Here is a 13,713-nt window from a genome sequence, read left to right on the forward strand (position 1 = left end):
AATAAAACAGCTTGGGACACGTAACTTTTGTGTAGTGAAGCCCTGTAATAAAAGTCTGGTCTTACTGAAGTCAAAATAAATTCTACCATTGACCTGTAACGTATTAAGATCTATCTTTTCTCTGTACTTTGGGCTCAAGGCAAATATTATCATGAGCCAGCCTGGCTGAGCTGTATCATTAAGTAAATGTCTTCAAATAATTTTAAAGCATGTTGTGATTACTAGCTAATTTAAAAAATATTTCCACAGTTGCAGTAGACTTTTTGTGGTTAATTACTTGGCATGAACTGAAAAATTATCTCATGCTGTCAGCATGCCCTTTGCTGCTCACCAGTGTCCTGAAACTGGATATCTAGTCACATGCTTATATAATATCTATATACATAATATTTTTAAGAATTTTCAGATCACAGAGAAATCAGTAAGTACTGCCATTGGCTTCAGTAAAATCAGAATTTAGACTTGCACACTGTCACAGTGAAGGGAGGAAGCCTTTAGAACTTGTGCAGTATTTTGTTACATACATCATAATGTATGTAATAATTAGTGAAAGCAAACTAGACAAGTTTTATGCATTATGTATATAAAAAAGACACTTATCTAAGGAAATATTTTGTAACCTATGCACTTCATACAGAGTGTCTGAATATTTTAAGTGCTCTTTTCCATGCCATTCCACGGAAGTCATCCACCATTTTTAAATGCTTACAGTACAGAAATTTTCCATTGACTACTTATGAAATATTTTGTGTGTATCATTTTTGAGGATTATAATTCTACTATTCAGACCCTCTTGAGCAGTCCTTTAAATAAAATATTTAAGTATGAATCTAACACACACATTTTTCTTGCAGTTCTGTTAATTTTATTAATAGTGAATAAAGTATGTTGGCCTCAGTTTTGGCCATGAAAGGAAAATAAAACTGCAGAGCCAGATTCGTCTTTTGCTTTGTACTATGAGTATCATTATTAATTTGTAATTGAGGGAATCTGAGTTTACAACCTGTCTGATTAATGCAGGCATATGGCACATTGAATTTCAACTGCTTAGCATTTAATATTTTAAAATTCTATTTAATGTGTTCTTCCCTTTCTCTGCTTGTTTTTTTTTTTTTTTTTTTTTTTTGTGCAGTTTATCCCTATGCCTGTACTTTATGGAGTATTCCTTTACATGGGTGCTTCATCTCTAAAGGGAATTCAGGTAAAATGCATTCAAGAAGTATGTATTACATACTATTAAATGTGGAGCTAAATTTATTTGATTATTTTATTCTTTTTAATATGATCTTAAAGGAATGTTGCCAGCCTTAAATTCTTGAAATAACTCACTTAAAAAGGAGAATGGATTCTCTCTAACTAGGGTATTTCCTTTAGGCACTGTGCTCCATATTTTTGTTAGGTGCTTATTTCACTGCATGTCCACTGTTGGACTCACATAGATTCATCACTTATGATTGTAACTGTGGTAGTTTCTTTCTGTGCTTGAACTACTTGAACTTCTGCAGTTTTTATGTTTATAATAACAAACACGATTCTTAGGATAGCCATGCTATCTTATGTAGTCTGTAAATATCAGCATGTTTTGATGCAAATTTTTAAAAACATCTCTTTCAGCTTTTTGACAGGATAAAATTATTCTGGATGCCTGCAAAGCATCAGCCAGATTTTATTTATCTAAGGCATGTTCCTCTTAGAAAAGTCCATCTCTTCACCGTAATTCAGCTGAGTTGTCTTGTACTCCTGTGGATTATAAAGGTTTCAAGAGCTGCTATTGTCTTTCCCATGATGGTATGGAATATTTTCTATTTCCCCTAAAACCTCATTTTCTTTTTAGTTTTGGGTAATCATTATTGAAAAAAAAATTTAGTTGCGGATGGGTAATTACAATATTGCTTTGATTCAGTGTGCAAGGTCAGTTTGTTATGTAAATAAAGTTACGTATATGAACTCAAATTTGAGTCTAGGTTGCACTTAGTTTATAGCTGTGGATGGCCCTACTATATTTCCTTAAAGAAAATTCGTTTAAATTTTAAAAATCGATCTGATGCTTTTGTTTAAGGAGTAGTGCTTAATTGTACCTGTTTTACAAAAGAACGGTTACTTATTAAGGAAGACTGTTTATTGCATAGAGGAACTTTGTTTCTATGCCTTGCTGGAAATAAAAATCTGTCCAGCTGGTTAACTGATGTTTTCTTGACTATTTCACCAGTGTGAAATAAAAGATATCTACTGAACTTCCATCATTGTGAAATGCTTCAATTCGCACTAATTCCAAATAAAGGAAGTCCAGGTGTTGGCCTGTCCAGTATGAACAATAACATTCCAGCTGAAAACTGTGGTGACTTTTGGAAGTATAACTGTCAGTTTTGTTTGTTTAATTTCCTAATTCTTTGAATAAATATCATTACAGGTCTTAGCTTTGGTATTTGTCCGAAAACTCATGGATTTTTTTTTCACTAAACGGGAGCTCAGTTGGTTAGATGATTTGATGCCTGAGAGCAAGAAAAAGAAACTAGAAGATGCTGAGAAAGAGGTGGGTCCTGGTTTCAGATGTGTGTTCTTTTTGTTTTGGGATGGTGGTTTCATTGGTTCTATGGTTTTGTTGTTTTCTGTTTGTTTGGTTAGGTTTTTGGTTTTTTTGTGACATGTTACCAGTATCTCCTTTAGACAATTGGAGAAAAATTCTGTAATGAAGACATATTCAATGCAACAAGTAGATTTGCTATACTTTGGATGAGCATTTCCCTTCTGCCACTGCAGAAACCATTTACTTCCACTTTCTAGTGGAAAAAAACATCGGTGACTTTGCTTACCCTATTAATCAAATCTTCAGACTTCTGACTTCAGTTTTCTAATCAGTTTTGCATCTGATATCATTTTCCCCTAGAACGTGCTTCTTGAGTTGCTTGTTTGAATATCGTGTAAAGCTGAGGGAATATAAAGTCACTTCCTGTGTAGGGGAAGCTTTCTCCTTTGTTGACAGTATTCATATCTACCTGATTGATGCCAGCTGTTAGGGGGCATTAGGATTGTGCTCCTAAGTCATAGGTCCAAATAAATGAAGGACAGGTCTTGATGGAGAAGCAGTAACCATGGGAGTGGTTGTAGGAATTTGTCAGTGCCTGGTTCTTTTAAATGTCAGTTGTGTGTCGTGCCCCAGTATGATGTAAGGTGGTTGTAGCATGAGGAGGCAAAGGTCTAGGCTGTTCTAATGTTGTCTTGGAAGGCTGTGGTAATTTCATTGCTCTGGGTACTTTTTTGCACACAATTTCTAAGTTACCCTGAAGACCTCTACAAAGGCCTGGGACCCATGAGGCCTGAAATTTTGGTGGTACAAGTGTACTGCAAGAACTAGATAATGTGAATGGATAAATCAGCAATTTATCTTCAGGAAAGCCATGAGGTATCTGAGACCAGTGAAAATGTATGTGTAAGGATTCCCCTTGCTAAGTTAGTTTACAGAAATAGGACATGAGCTAATAAGTTGAACACTGTCATGAGGACTAATTTTTTCTCCCTTTTGCATTCTTTTGTGACCCTTGACAACTCACTGCCTCAACTGTAATTTGGAGAATGTAACTTTGGTTTCTTTGATGCATGTAATGTACTTTAACAGAATTCATTTGGGGAAAAAGTTCTACCTGGGTAATACATGACATGGTTACTATTTACTATTTAGTACATGCCTGCAAAGATACTAGGGTGAAGTTCAAATGCACATTTTCTTTTTCTCCTTTGAACTATATAAATAATAATTTAAAAAAAACCTGTTTTTTCATCACAGTATTTAGCTTTCATAACAATTCACAGTAACCAAAAGTAACTAAGGTATCTCTCTTCTTTTGGGTCTGGTTATTGGAAAAATTTGTTACTCTTATGTTTTGGTTATATGTCATTTTCCTTCTCATACTTGGTAAGATGGCATCGTAAAACAAAACTGGGAAAATCTATTGGTGTTACTTTATTTCATTCACTGTCTGTTTCGAGAGGCTATTTTTACATATTTTGGCATTTCTAAATATTTGAAGCTATTATTAAAACTGTTCAACTGTCAAAAACTTATGAAGCTGTGAAGCCTGGAAATGACAAAATTAACTAGTAATAAAACTTCTGACATGTAGCCTAAGGAATTAATTGGAGAGTTGCTATCACACGGCTTTTAAAAATAGAAGTATTCTACCCACAAGAATATTCAGAAATATAGTTGACAAGATCTGATACTTCATTGGATACTAACTTCATCACTTAAGTTGTTTTTATATTTTTAGGCCGTGTTTTTCCAAGGCTTTCTATGTTTATAGTGGATATTTTTTTTGCCTCCATCTCACAAATCTTCCTTTGTCAGCAATTTGATGTAATCAAGTCTTTTTGAGACCAGAATGAACAAAAGTGACTTCTCCCATTTGGAGGAAAAAAGAATCACAACTTTTAAAATAGCTGTAGTAGTAAAACATGGAGGAAACGGGAAAATCACCTTGATACTTCCAGCTGATGCCAGTTTACTAATGTGTGTGAGATTTGTCAGGTTTTGGGTGGCTGGCCAGGGAATGACATGCTTCTCTTCTTGGGAAAGCCAATGTCACTTTAAGTCACACTTTTCACTAAACACCAGGGTAAATTGTTACCAAGCCATCTAATAAAGGGAAAAAAGAACAGGCAGTTCTTGTGTGACTGCCATGCTCACACACACAACAGTGCAACAGTATAGGGCAGGATCTGGTAGTTATTCCACATGAAGGCATGTTAACTTCCTGGCAGCTGTTTTGCTACATATGAAAACTATACTTTCATAATTTGCTTGATTACAAGAGCTATGTGGGTTCGTGGGGAAGCATACAGAATCACCTGCTTACACGATTGCCAGTAATTTAGGCCTTAAGACACCCTTATTTCAGAGGTTTTGCTTTATAGCTAATATCTTGTGATGACTGCTCGGTTTTCCTGACCTAACAGTGGTGGGGAGTCAATCAATCTTGAATATTCAAATTAAGAGTTGAGAATCTTATTTTATGAATCATTAACAAAAAGTTAATATTAAGGGATAAGATGCTTATAATTAACTTTTCACAACAATATATCCTGTCTCACATTTAAGTTCCTTCTTCCTAGGAAGAGCAAAGTATGTTAGCGATGGAAGAGGAAGGGACTGTTCAGTTGCCACTAGAAGGACATTACAGGTAAAATATACATTTCCTCTTTTAGGTGAGTTGCAATTAAATAAAAATAAACATGCCACCATATTTATTCTTAATGTTCATTGAACGTTAGGAGAATGCACGTCTGATAGTAGAGTAAGCCCTGTGCACTGAACCGTATAACGCAGTGTTTAACAAGCTGTACCCCTTTCTAGTATTTCCATATCACAGTCCTTAAGAAGAGGACTTCATTTGCCCTTGGGCAAGATAGCAGGATTTGGCTATTCAGAAGTAACTTTGGCTTCTGACATACACAGTGTGAAAGGAAGGTGTAGAAAAGACAAATCCTTCACTCATGATTGCTGGGAGCCAGGAACAGCCTTGACCATACTAAAAAAAAAAACCCTAGGTTCTTTACAGTATCATGTTTTGTAACATTCAAATTAAGATTCTAGCTGTGTGATATATTAAGTAAATTAAGAGTTGTCTGGAGCAGGTGAGGCACAATGGAATGATGGAACATTTTCATATGAAAAGTTCTGTTTTGTCATCAATAACATACTTGACCAGCCCAATAAGACCTTATTCTCATTTACAGTTTTCAGAAAGTTCATAATGAAAATTGGAAATATCTGCTGATAGGAATTTCTGCATTACTGCAAATTCATAGAACACTGTCCCAGAATGGCCATCTCTTATATTTTAATATTATCTTTTCATATTCTAAGGCAATAGATGTAATGTTTTACTGTCTGTGTATCTGAAAAATCCTAGACTGTTTCTTATTTTTGATTAATCACATTTCTAATGTTCGTTTTCTTTTTTCTACACGTTTTTGTTCTATCTTATATTATCAATATGTAATTTATCTTGAGGTGTGATCTCAATTTATAGCATGTTTGCTTAGTTAAAGTTGCCTGAATAATTTGTTGAGTTCTGTACTGCAAGGGTCTCAGGCCTACAGCTGAAAAGAAGGATCAATATGTTGGTTGATAAAGGGGTTCCTCTAAACAATGTGAAAACAAGTTTACTGAGATCTTAGTGTCAAACCATGTATTAGCCATAGAGTTGGGAATAATGTACAGACAGACTCTTTAAGGATTATTACTCTTAAGTGTATCAATACACATTCAGAGCAGCTAAGGGCTACGCATTGCTGCTTAAAGCTACTGATTGTCTTGTTTTATCAGGGCATTTTTTTAGATCACTTAAATCTTTGACTTTTTCATGGTTTTGATAGCTTTTAAATTGTTTGGAAACACAGCTGCTTTGAAAACATAAGTACCTTGATAACTGTTTGGAACTCTTACAGTTCTGGTTAAATCCAGCTATGCCACTGGCAAACTGTGAGATCTTGGGCAAATATTTGATTTCACAGAACAGGCTTCCTGGAGAGGGTGTTGGTGGCCCATGCCTATCAGTGTTCAAAGAACATCTGATGAATAATCAATATCATAATGTACTTAAGAATATTTTTAACTTTTATTTAGCCTGAAATTAGTAGCCAATTGGACTATTCTAAAGTTTTAAATTTAAAAATTTTCTATTAGTTGTTAATCATATTAACATCAATAAAATATATTGTGTAACTAATTGCAGTTGGATGAAGAACATTCTAAAAATGTGCCAAGATTTGTCTTAAATTGTATTGCTTGTTTATTGTCACCACTATCAGCTTCCAAGGGCTTTTGTATAGTTAATAATTAACAAAGAATGATTGTTGATTGCTTTATTGTGTATTTACTTTTATTCTTGCCTAGAGATGATCCATCTGTGATAAACATTTCTGATGAGATGGCAAAAACTGCTGTGTGGAAGACACTGTTGATATCCTCGGAGAATGCAAAAGATAAGGAGTCAAGCTTTCCTTCTAAAAGGTTTTAATTTTTTTTTTCCTACTATGTTATGCTTTATAGATTCAAACCAATATTAGAACATTTTGCTAGGGATTAGAAAGATTTCTAGCATCTTGCAGTTTTAGTTCTTGAGGTTTCCTTTTGCTTCTGTCCAAGAATATGCTTGTCCGTATTCTGTCAAGTATTCTAAGGTCAAAACACAGATTCACTACGTATATTTATTGTAAAAAACAAACAAACAAACAAAAAACCCCACGACACAAATATTTGCATGCAAGTTAATTATGCTACAGTGGAAAATGAAGTTGAGCATGCTTGATGTTTGTGTAATGAACCACCAGCCTACACCTGGATATTGCACAACAGCTGTTGTGTTTGTTCTGCTTGCTTTTGTTCTCCCTTCTTGAAAAAGAAGTGGTCATCACTGCCCTGGAAATAGCTATATGAAGAGCCCAGTATTTTGATGTGGTCTACTAATATTGGAGTGAAAAATTTAAAGATTGCATCACTTCTGGTCACTTTTTTGGTTACTTTTTTCATGCCTACTTCAGTTGTACTCAAAATAGTTAAATATCTTTAAACTTAATCCACAGAAAACGTAAAATGAACCAATGATATTTTGTCTGAGCTAGAAAAGTATAACGGGAATAAGGAAGTGTAAGCACAGTGCTATTGTAAATAAGATTTTCCAATTCTATAAATTTAAAATGTAACAGTATTTTCTACTTAATTGTTTCATATCACATTTCTGTCATAAGCTCCCCTTCCTAATCAATCTAGAAGCTGATTCCCCAAAGGTAAGACCCCAACCCCCAAACTTTTCCTTGGTTGTATCTTCCAATTCAAAGTGGTGTTGTCTAGGAACCCAAGTGACTTGACTTTGTGTAATTTTTGGGGAGACAGAATAAAAAGAAATTTGAAATAGGAATGTGCAAATGTTTTCTTCAAATCCCTTTAACATTATAAAATTTGAATTTTATTATATTGAAAGTAGAAACTGTAGATATAAGATATTTAAATGCTGAATTGAATTTTTTGTCAGTAGCTTTGTCTTTTTTTTAAATGCGAAGTGATATTCTGCCCATTTCTAAGTCTCATACTCAAAACAAGTTCTAAGTTTGAAATATCTAGTCATCGTTTTATGGTGAAGAGATGCATAAGGGAAAACAATTTGTACTAAAATACTGCTTTTTAATTTTGTCACCCCAAAATGGCATGCTGCCTTTCAGTGTTATTCCTTTCCCTAAACAGCATAAACAAGATGAACAGTTGATGACTGCAGAATCTCCGTTTCAAACACCCATGGATCAGCGCATTAATTTTAATGCTATTTTACTGACAGACAGAATAGTGATATAGTTCTGCTTTGTCCTCTGGCTTACATGTGGGCTAAAAACAGTCCTGTCACAGTGGTATTGGTGTGGTGCACAGGAGAAGGATGTGCAATATGATTTTCTTACCTCTGCTGCCCAGGCAGTGCAAGTCTGGAGAAAGAGAAGAAACTGAGATGGGTACATTCACTGCCAGTGGGTATTCAGGAGTTGCAATTTTTCTTGTAGATGTTACCTTCTCTGATGCTATGATAAATTATGTAGACCTGTAATTCTTTACCTAAGATCATTTTCAAAGATCCTCTGAACAAAGAGCAATCTACGTAGACTGTGGCTCAGACAACATTGGTAAAAGATGGTTTTGCTTTTACACTGCAGCAAAATAGCAGTTTATTTTCTCGAAAGCTGCTTTGGCTCAACCTGGATTTTTATTCTGTTCCTGTATCTTCGCTCACAAAACCAAGGACTCAAGTGAAAAGGAACTGAGGGATCACTGTTGGGTTTCAGATGTGAATGTCCTGTTGCAAATGAATAACCTAGTGAAGAATCTGAAATCTTTTTTTCATGTGCTCTAGCTTGTCTCAGATTCTCAGATGAAAGTAGATTCTAAGAACTGTGAATCTGGAGAGCTTGCTTGTGATAACAGACAATATTGATTTTATATTAGAGACAACTAAAAAAAACATTAAAATCCTGAATGCACATGTAATTACATTGAGAATAACTTTATCCTAGGTAAGCACTGAGGAAAAAATGAAAGCTTAGGATGGTAGCAGTCATAATTTTTGTAAATGATCAAGTACCAAGGATTTCCCTTCACTGAGGGGTGTCTTACCATAGGGAGGTGGGTGGGAAAGCATTGTTTTGTAATTAATGGTATTTTTAGGTACTGGTATAAGAAAGTATATGTGACAGTAGGAAAAGGACTACTATGTACTGCTGTAGTTGAACTTTAAAGGCATCATTAAAATTTAATAGAAATAATTAAATTATGATAGTGTACTATGATTTCATGTAATGCCTTCTAAATTGGGGACTGATCAATTAACAATGTAGAACTCTTTTCAAAATATATAAAATCTGAAAGTACTTCCTGCTAATTAAATACTGAGTTGACTTGGTCATGACAGGCCGGTCCATAATAAATTACAGTGATCTCAGAGAGAGATTTTAGGCAGGAAGAGGTTGCACAAACAACTCAGCCTGATCTGTATCTGTTGTAAGACCTGTCCTGCCCCTAGCTCTTTGAAGCAATGGGGAGACAAAGGAGTATGTGACAATTCTAACATCACAGATTCACAATGGTATTAAATATCTGAAGAGATTACTTGCTTGAGATTTACTTAGAAGCCATCTAGCCATGCAAACAACTGAGTTCTACCTTGATACCTTAATTTTTTGTTATTAAAGCGTCTAGGCATCTGAAGGTCAGCTTTTGAGTATAGCCTGTCCTGATTGGTGTCCTGGTGTTCAATTCTATTTTCTATCTTTGCCTATAATATTAAATCTGTCAGGCAGCAATTTCCAAACATATGGGGAAGATCTGACCACAGTTTTAGCTGTCCTAACCCACATCTGCGGGAGATGCAAATCCTAAATAAAAGGAAGATTTTCCTGGTATCAGAGGCAGCTAAAGCCTGGAAATAATATAGGCCTTAAAGCACACAGTATATCCTCAGTGTTTGCTTTTACTAAACATAGGTAACTGCCAGCTGTACATTTTAAATTAATCCCCCAAGAATTTGTTTGCATGTCCTCTGTGTACAGGAAGTGTGTGCATACCCAGTTTTATCACTGTTCTACAGAAGGTGACAGATTTGGCAGTTGAAGTGGCAGAAGTTGGTATTCTTCAGTTATTTCCATTAACACCTCTAGAAGCAGCCATAGGCATAGAAGTATGCTTTGGCTGAATAGAATTGTTTCCTTAAAGCAATTTTAACATGAAGAAAAATGTCAGATGATTGTAAAATTGTTCATGGTCACCTTAAGAACTTGAGAATTGATCTTGCTTTCTTTTAGGCCTTGTTTAACTCAGCCTATTTCTCATTCATTCTAGTTAAGGAATTATTCCCATGAAAACTGGTAGGTTGTGCTTGTCAGAGGTTTGTTCTCAGAAACATCTGTTTAGATACCCTGCCCCTCTTTGTTGAAGGCTTGATTTGCCTGTGTTGTGGCATTTCTTGTATTCTTGCATTCTTGTAGCGTGACTAAAACTCACTGTAACAACTGGACTTTCTAAATTTACATATTTATGCTGTTGTAAAATAGGATCCTCTTCACAAAAAAGAATATCATCTGCTTTGCACATAAATTTCTTTTTGTAGGCAAATCAACAGTGTTTTAATTGGGGGAAAAAAAGAACCCTGAATCTGAATTTGAACTCTACTTTTATGTGATCTAACTTTTAGGCTGATTAAAAAAAAAAATCAAATGACAAGCAAAAACATTATTTCTTATATGTGTATGTGAGCAAGTATACACTAAACTGAGATCCAAGCAGGGAATATTGTCATCTCCCTGCTCCTCTGCCACTCCCATCTCCTGCTTGCCCTGGGGAAGACTGAAAATCAAATACTACAGCTATAAATTGGCTTGCATTGCTTTACTTATGAAATGTTCCTTCCAAATGCATAAGCAACAGAATACGTGTTAAAGAAATTCTTACTGTAGCCTCTTGTTTGTGCCATTTAAGAAAATGCTGGTATTGCCTGGGAACTGTATGTTATCACTATTTAACAGTTGTATTTGCCAAAAAAAAGTGCCTACCTGCTTGCATGCTGGCTGACTTGTCTTTCTGTACATTTTAAGTTCTCCACTCACCTCGTCACTTAACTGCTGGCTGATGTCTTCTGCACCATTCAACACAGCAGCTTTGACTTGCTTCCCAGTTTGTGTTATGCAGCATGTAAAATTAATTATAATGTCAGTACAGTATTGATTTTCAGATCTGTATATATATGTATGATAGTGCGGCTGCAACATTTTTTTTTTCCCTCTTTTTCTAGTGCTGAAATCAGACAAGAGAAGAAAGCTGACTCAGGGAAAGGAGTCGACCGAGAGACTTGTCTATGACTTGTTCTAAAATTATTTTTTTTTACAAAAGAATGAAAGGAGTGCCACAGCCACTAGCTATAACTGATTTGATCTTGTAACTTTTGTCTTTCATCTCAAACTAGCACAGGTAATGTAGTGCAATGTTTGTCTCATTACCCTTTGTCTAAATGTCTACACTGTCTGCTATCTGTGCAAAAGTCTGCAGTAGCCAATGCCAAAAATCTTCATTTCCTTTGCTGATGTTGGCCATTTATCAGAATTCATATCATAAATTTAACATGCAAAGTTTCTTTCAAATTCAACTTACCTGTTAATAGGTTTGTACTGTATTTTGCTACTTTTCCTGTGTGAGAAAACTTAATCTTCACTCACGGTGAACTTGAAACAGTTGTTCCAATTTTTTAAAAAATCATTTTACTGGAGGAAGTAGGAGACCCAACTTGACTAGTTGAGATAAAAGTTGTTTTTAAAGTGAGAACTGATCTGACCCTGTGAACAAACTCACAAGTATAATCCTTTTCTCCTCAAATTGTCATTTTGAAGTCATGGATTACTCTTGCAATGGAGATTGCAGGGTCAGATTCTGTATTTGTGCAGTTTTTGTTGATTTAATACAGTGTATTTAATATTCAAATTTGTATGTAACTGGAACATAGTAATATAAATTATATATATAAAAAATATCTATTATAAACATTTCATCATCTTAGTTGAAAAATACCACCACATCCTTTGATGTGAAACATCAGTACAGTATTTGTAAAAAAGCAATCTGTGATTACAGTATCTTGTATTGTACGAATGTCACTGTGGTAGGCCAGATAACTGCATTACATCATTACTGAATTCATTATTTTTACAATAGGGAAAATTTTATACATGCAAACTATAACCCCATGCAGTTGCAACACCTGCCTGATGATTTTCCTCTTCTTTCCTAAAATGCATCCACTTAAGTTGATGTTTCTATTGTTTTGTCTCTACTAACAAATGTAGAACTCTAATTCCAGAGATTTCATGTACTTAAATAGGTATGCTTCTATTGGTTTTGTTACAGCCATTTTAACTATTCCATAAAGTACATATTGATAAAAAGATTAAAAACTGCATTGCAGAGTAAAATGTGGCTTTAAAGCCCTTTGCAAACACATTTTTCATAACCAGTTTTCTTACTACCTGATCCTTCAGGCTGTTCTTTTGTGTAAAACAAGGACTGTGAGATTAGGTACTGAATTAATAGACAATGTGGAACAAAAGTTTTATGGATTATTTGCAATTTAGTAATTTTTAAATTTTTTTTAGGTAAATTTTTAAATGATTAAATGAAGACTAACTGTCACTACTGCTTTGAATCCTAAGAATGAGAATTCACACTGTTGTGATTATTATAGCAACTCAGTGACAGGGCTTTAACATTCCCTAGCTTTCCAAGACATGGTAACCTTCCCATAGTTCTCATGTGAATAAGTTTTCATATCCAGTACATTTAAAGTATTCCTTCTAATGTTTGTGTGTGTGTGTGTGTGTGTGTGTGTTTACTTTCTACTACTTCAGCCATAAACAACTGCATTTTGCTGCAAACCATATTAGGGTTACTGTTCTAAGTTTTTCCTAGCATTATCAAAGCCCACTTCAAGGCCATTTTTATGGGGGAAAAACAGGTAATGGACACAAAGGAGGATTTACATTTTATTAAATGCTTGTGTTTATGAATTTAGGAAAAAAAAAACCTATACATTAAGGTTAAATGCTTTGTTTTGTGTACTCGATGATAAATTGTAAGATTTCAATTGTTTTAAGGTTAGTATAGAAGTTCAAAACTGGTTTGTCCTGAAAGCAGCCTGGTGGTGTTTTAATATGTTGCTGACTTTGTTACAAATAATATATACAATCAAAATGTATTAGTTTCACTTGACCAACTCTTAGAATATTAAGAAATCAGTGTATTCGATGGCATTCTGTATTTTTGTTCAGTATTCCAAAGTGTTTTATTTTTTTTAAACAGTCACTCTATTCTTGTGTGAATTTAAATGCTATTCTGATGTTAAACTCAACATTCTGAATCACACACAATATAAAGAAAATGTAGTGCTATATTTACTTCTAATTTCATATTCTTGCTCAAAATTACTTAAATTCTTGGATGTAATTTATTACAAGAGTTTATGTGTACATGTGAATAGACTATTGTGTTTTTCACAATTAAGAAATGTTATGTGAAAATAAATATTTATCCTAACTAATTTTCAATTCTTACTTTCACACCGCAAAACTCAGAATAAGTATGCAATATTAAATGGCTGCCTAACACTTGAATATGGAGCAGGACTGGGCTGT

General features: G+C 34.5%; 1 protein-coding gene and 1 long non-coding RNA gene across 6 annotated transcripts in view; one reads left to right on the top strand and one right to left on the bottom strand.

The window, feature by feature from the left end:
- SLC4A10 (solute carrier family 4 member 10) overlaps nt 1-13,686 on the top strand; it is a 189,254-nt gene extending 175,568 nt beyond the window's left edge. For 4 of the 5 annotated variants that reach the window (XM_090143851.1, XM_090143852.1, XM_090143850.1 and 1 more), the window contains 6 exons: nt 1,133-1,201; nt 1,615-1,788; nt 2,411-2,533; nt 5,110-5,177; nt 6,896-7,012; nt 11,328-13,686. In XM_090143851.1, the coding sequence (XP_089999977.1) occupies nt 1,133-1,201; nt 1,615-1,788; nt 2,411-2,533; nt 5,110-5,177; nt 6,896-7,012; nt 11,328-11,394 (618 nt within the window). In that variant the 3' untranslated portion in view covers nt 11,395-13,686. The remainder of the gene's footprint in view (nt 1-1,132; nt 1,202-1,614; nt 1,789-2,410; nt 2,534-5,109; nt 5,178-6,895; nt 7,013-11,327) is intronic. The other variant, XM_090143849.1, reaches the window with a different exon arrangement.
- Nucleotides 7,100-11,368, bottom strand: LOC149917239 (uncharacterized). The gene is made up of 3 exons (XR_016468213.1): nt 11,143-11,368; nt 8,452-8,475; nt 7,100-7,177 (listed from the first exon to the last, which is right to left on the bottom strand). It is a non-coding gene; the product is annotated as an uncharacterized LOC149917239 (long non-coding RNA).
- Nucleotides 13,687-13,713: the final 27 nt, after the last annotated feature.

Source organism: Phasianus colchicus, chromosome 7 (assembly GCF_987193195.1).
Source record: "Phasianus colchicus chromosome 7, bPhaCol1.hap1.1, whole genome shotgun sequence".
Taxonomy (NCBI): Eukaryota; Metazoa; Chordata; class Aves; order Galliformes; family Phasianidae; genus Phasianus; species Phasianus colchicus.